Source organism: Protopterus annectens, chromosome 1.part0 (genome assembly GCF_019279795.1).
Source record: "Protopterus annectens isolate FY-2018-M chromosome 1.part0, PAN1.0, whole genome shotgun sequence".
Classification (NCBI taxonomy): domain Eukaryota; kingdom Metazoa; phylum Chordata; order Ceratodontiformes; family Protopteridae; genus Protopterus; species Protopterus annectens.
Genome location: NC_056725.1, coordinates 1774210587 through 1774216586, shown reverse-complemented (window position 1 = coordinate 1774216586; position 6000 = coordinate 1774210587). Strand labels below are relative to the sequence as shown.

The window sequence follows — 6000 nt, the reverse complement described above, 5'->3', positions numbered from 1 at the left end:
ACCAAATGAAATATGTTCCTTGTAATGAGATACACTTAAGAGATGTGAGCTAGCCTAGTACTTACCTATGAACATTAAAAAAACGTGCAACGTATAAGGGGAATACATATGTATGGAACATTTCAGGCATTAATTACATCCGTCTAAAACAATAAACTGCCGTGCACGTAATTTAAACAGCGGCGCCCAGCACAGTCTTTAAAATCAACTGAAAGACAAAAGAATTAACGGACATTCAGGATTAACAGCATATCACTTGAACTAAAGAAACATAAACTACAAACTAGTTCCCGCTTCCGTGAGCGCCGAGCCACCTCTAAGACCGCCCACCACAAACGCTGCAATTTCATAGATTAACCGATTCCTGGCAGAAATCCCGCTGCGTGTATTACTTAAGTAAACTGCACCACTATAGGAATCCTGCCTTTAGTAAGATATGCAGTGTATGCCCACTGCTGTACTTTTTCTTAATTGTGTTTTCATCAGTCTAGTTGCTTTAAAAAATTCTAAGCTGTCTGTGGAATCTGCGACACTACAGCGCTAGTTGTCAAAAGTGTTTATGCCGTTGTCTTGGTGAAGGAATATGTCAGCTACTGAGGAGGATACCGAGCTCAGGGATTTGCTAGTACAAACATTGGAAAATAATGGAGTCCTCAACAAAATTAAGGTGAGCGACTAGAAATATGCCGAGTCCATGTCTTGTCATACTGTTTGGCTTCTGACAACATTAACGAATTATTTATTTTGATATTTTTGCTGAGTCTGCTGTGTCTAATACGGGCCCGTGTTAAAGCTGTTCTATTGACTGCTTTTAATGTTACTGCCTGGGAAATAGGGTAGTTGATGTATTTCTATGATTGTACTGTTCTTTAAGCCAGTGGCTTACCCCTGTAAGTTTTGTTATTACTTGTAGTCTATTCTGCGCAGTTTTTGTCTTTGAAGCACATAAGTCCGCTCCAGGCGTTTCGACAGTTCTTCAGCAAATTAAATGACAGCTGCGTATAGTACATGATATGAGTGAGCCTGGAAACCTAAAACCAAATGATATAGTGCCCCAGCGTCATAAATACTATGACTTAATGCTTCTAAATATTACTGGGCAGTGTGTAAAATCATTTTTCTTCCTGTAGATCAATGAGATCTAATAAGTTTAAACGATCGAGTTATGTTTAAGCGATTGACAGTTACAGGTACTAGCAACTCTGATTTGGGGGTAGGTGGAGGATGGAGGTGTCATCGGTGCACATATTTTACTTGTAAATCTGTGAGCAGGGTTGTAATTCGAGTAAAACAAAGTACAGTTACGTGTTGAGGTTCTGTTATTCATTCCCCAGTCGTGGTGTTCTCGTTTTACAAGAGTCAACCGTGTTAAAATGCATGCAGCCTTCAGGGGATGTTATGAGGAGAAGGTGGCACCTACGATGTCTGGCAGACAGTAGCGCTCGTTGCTACTTCAGTGTCTAGGACCCATAACGGTGTAGATACAGCCTTCCCTTAAGATCTTTACTAAGCCTTGGCAGCAGCGGTTTTAAGTCATGTCAGGGAACTACAGTGCAGAGAAGCACTTTAGTCTTGTAATAGTGTATGGATACTAGAATTCCCGCAGTAATGGTTTAAGCGCTTACTTGCTAAAGTGATATCGTACTATATGCACTATGCAGCAATAAATTAATATGATTTATTGTGTTTAAATGCTTTTGAATTGAAATTTAATTATTGTAGGGAGAAAATGGAAATAAGCTTCAAGCAGGGCCCAGCTGTCTCCCAAATGGAAAGCCTGATTTTTCGCTAAGTAATATAAGGTCCAGGTCTGGATTACTGAGTAACTTTTTAGGATTCTCTTGTTAAGTAGTGAAGGGAATGTTACAGACAACTGATTGTAAATACTATTGATTACAGTAAGAAAATGTGTGAATCTGTGTGGAGATAAGAGTGAATCTAAGGGCAAAGTGCCAGTTTCTTTACAAAATGTTAACCTTGCCTTTTGTATTGGAATTTTTAACTGTAGACAACACATTTCCATTCTTGGTATTCGCTATGGTGGTTGTGATGTTAGGAATGTTTTATTTGGTTGTTTGTAGTTCTAAAGAGTGTTTGTTTTTTCAAGTACAGCCTTTTAGGAGCAGGAGGGACGGTGTTTGTAGTATTGTGGGATGTCTGAAGTGGCTAGACCCCCATTAACATGTCCAACAACATTACACTATAGCTATCTGGATCCACTTACCCTGTTCACTGTTATGGCAGTAAAGAAAATGGAATGACCGTGTGGCATAGTTACTAGTTAAACTGACTCTTACATACACGCACATGTATAATATGCCTCTGTGTTTGCGTTTATATGTATGTAGGTACATATATGTGTGTGGATATACATGCATATTTATATACATATATGTGTGTGTATGTGTATTTATAAACTTTATATTTGAATACTAACATCACTTCAAGCTTTCTTTCACCCCCTCCCCTGTTAGGAAGGATAAGGGAAATGTGACTATATTATACTTTTGTAGGAATGTCATGTTGGATACTGTAAGAATATTCACAATTTATATTGAAATATTGTTAACATATATTTGTATAATCACCAGCTGAAAACCTCAGTGCTTGCTTTCCTAACATGCTGTTTAGTCATGTTGACTCTTACAATTTTAGTTATTCTTTTAATTTTTTTTTTCAGTTCTGTCTGGGAGCAATGGTTATCTCTGAGAATAGTCCTGCTACACCTTGGTAATGCAGGCTATCCCTAATCCTTCCCATAACCACGCAGCTTACCTTTAAAAAGTCCTATTCATGACACTTCCACTACACAAGATAGATCACACACACACACACACACACACACACACACACACACACACACACACACACACTAAATCCCCTAACCCTGAAACACTTGCCAGCACACTAAATCTGTCACCTTACCAAACACTTGACCTAATCCTAAAACAAACACTCGCTCTCAAAATTCAAGCCCCACCACTTACTATTGTCAACTGACCTGAAAGTTGTTCAATAAAGTGTTCACCCAGACAGCTCTTCACACAAAGTGCTTAATCGTTTAGTTATGTTGCACTAATTCATGTCAACCAAATGAATTGTTAATATAACTTTTTATTATGACATTTGATGTGATTTATGTACTTATTTATTTATTTTTTCTGTTCTTTCTGAGCTGAGACTGAATTGGTCGTTATTGATCAGTACTCTACCCCAGTTAACTATTTCAAATAAATACTTCTTTTTACAGAGGTAATGAGGAAAATGCAACCCATTAGCCATCTAGTTTTGCTAGGCTTCTGTGGGGTGAAGGGTTGAAGCCCTTATTACAACCTGTGCAACTGGGATTTGGTTAAGGCACCGGCACTGTTGGAATCGGGCACGGAGGGAGAAGAGAGAAGGGTTGTGGCTCAGTTGTCTATCCCAGAGGGAAGGAAGGATTTGCCTGTACTTGGAGGCACACAGGGCAGTGTGGTCTCCCTGGTGGAGACAGAGACCACTGCTCATGCTGTGGGTAGAAGGACAAGGCTGTTTGAAGACTACTCCACTTGCAGAAGTGAGAGGATATCTTTCGCCGACAGCTTATTGCACATACCTCCCTGGCACCATGTCGGGTTCTTGTGTGGGAGTGATAGGAGAAAATGAAATGCTTAAGTCATTCTTGATAACTTCCTTGATAATGCCCCCTCGTTTGTTGTCCCCTACTGAAGAGAATGAATAGGTTGTTAGATCAAGGGAAGGTCTAATTATTAGCATGCACAGAGGCATACAAAAATAAATAGTTTGTCTAATACAGTACGCTCTCTAACAATCTCTTGAAGTTTCCTATCCTAAAGTTGCCCCCATCACAGCACCTCTAATTTGGTGAAATGTCTCCCCTCAAAAATATGAAATTATTTTGCAATACTACTGATGCCATTTCTGTAATTAAATTAACTTCCTGCGTTTTAAAGGTTTAAAAGTAGAGAGGCATTCACGAAAAGTCCAAACCTTGCTCCAAGGAAATTGAGGAAAAAAGATAAGTACATCAATAGTTAGCCCACGGATGTTGACACTAAATTTGGAGTAAGCCTTAAGAAATCCTATTGGTCTTTCAACATATGCATTTTAGTATGCATAATAAATGTGAAGATATGTAAAGGCTGCAGCCTAGCTAGATAGAATTTTGTAGATCATTTTGTAATTTGTAAATAGTAATATATGCCACAGGCTTGTTCTCTTAAGTGTGAAAAGACTTTACTGGGTGTTGAACTGCAAAAATGTAACAACAGTGCACTCTGGTGTAAGAAAGCTGATAGGTCAAGCGTTTTATGAATGTTTTGATCTCTGGGCTCAGAGCCGTGGTGTCTGAACCAGCAGATTCTTTCTATTGTTTTGAGACTAGGGTTAATTGGTAGATTTTACATATATGTCTTTAATTGTAGTCGTTTCCTGACCAGGTGCAAGCTTACTAAGAAATATTAATGTAGAGCTTGTTAGCCTGGGAAACCAGAGAGTTGTTAAGAATGATGAAATCTAAAATGAGTCAGCAGGATTTTTATCAATTTTAAAGGACCTTCTCGGAGACAGAAAGAGCATTTTGCATTTGTCTTCAGAACTAACCATTCACCACATCTTGCTTTGCTCTGTCTCTATGTAAGTAGGATCTTAGATTTTAGTGTTTCTCTTAAGGAATAGATAGAAATAGTAAGTTTAGACTAGCTGTTTTCTGTATTTATGTCAGAACTATTCTACTGTATTATTTTAAGCATTTTCCCGTGATCTCTGAACTGTAGACTAACATGTGTAGTACGAAGTATTGTCTTGTGTTTTTATTATTTATTATTAAATATTTTTAAACCTTTCAACTATGGCTGTTTTGTGTAGAGGTAATTTAAGCTCTAGAATACATTGCACGTATATAGTGATACTGTACAAAGCCACTCCAAATAAGCCTTGCTGCTCAGTCACACTTAACCATTTGGATAATAATATTGCACAGTAATAATTGGACACCCTTTGGTAAGGACCTTTTTAGTAGCTGATAAGTAAGGGTCCTGGTGGCATTGATGACTACCTTATAGCCTGGACAGAAGGGACACAGCTAGTGAACCTTTGCCAGCCTTACCCAGGAGTGTCTACATGGTTGTATATAAATCATGTCTCAAAGTGTGTGTGTGTGTGTGTGTGTGTGTGTGTGTGTGTGTGTGTGTGTGTGTGTGTGTGTGTCAGCTACTTGGGTAGGGACACGAAGCACTCACTGGACAGAGCGAGTGCTAGGAGGACTTGACTTGGGACCCTGGCTAAGGACCCCAGTCTATAGCTGTGCCAATGGGGAGTCTTATTGGGGATATGGAGAGAGAGGGAGAAACGAGCCCCAGACTGACTGTGATCTCTGTGTGCTCTTAAGGGAAATTGTACTTTACTGTGTGTGTATTTGTTATTCTTCGCAATGTGGACGCCCCTCACTGGTGTTTAGTGGTGAGGATTGAGCCTCCTTGATTGCTGAGCCAGTGCACGGGTATCGCAATAAACTTTAAAGAATTGTCAATAAACACAGCCATTGGGTTGGTTTTGGATCCTCTAGCAGCCAGTATTGGCATGAAATGTGAATTTTCTATTCTCCTGAGATTTTTTTATGCATTTTAGCATTTTTATGCTTTAGATTAATTCTAGACACGCATGGTTCCCCACAAGTTCTGTCATTTGAATGTTTGTCAGTTGTGCAGCTCTACTGTTCACAACTTTAGTGTTTTGTCCTTTTCCGTCAAAAGTTTGCTTTTCAGTTCATAATGATTTATGACATAGACTATTTTGTCTTTCAGTAATGAATCCTGTAGCTCACTATATGCACAATCTTTAGCTCTTTCATTTCAATTAGTTATAGATATTACAAGGCTAATGTGTCATGTGATCATTCTTGCCTTGCCAGTGCCCTTCTTCATGCTGCAGCTCCTTTCCCTGGAAGACTGTACCAGTCAATCCCAGAGTAAATTTGTGATTACCCAGCCAGTATGTTTA

The 6000-nt window shown here is 39.0% G+C and overlaps 1 protein-coding gene across 7 annotated transcripts in view; it reads left to right on the top strand.

Moving 5' to 3' along the window:
- The first annotated feature begins 405 nt into the window (after nucleotides 1-405).
- The window catches only part of CEP43 (centrosomal protein 43), a 2274574-nt gene continuing 2268979 nt past the window's right edge, over nucleotides 406-6000 (top strand). For 2 of the 7 annotated variants that reach the window (XM_044069407.1, XM_044069390.1), the window contains exon 1: nucleotides 409-667. In XM_044069407.1, the coding sequence (XP_043925342.1) occupies nucleotides 584-667 (84 nt within the window). In that variant the 5' untranslated portion in view covers nucleotides 409-583. Of the gene's footprint in view, nucleotides 668-6000 lie in introns of all 7 variants that reach the window. The other 5 variants (XM_044069424.1, XM_044069443.1, XM_044069398.1 and 2 more) reach the window with 4 other exon arrangements.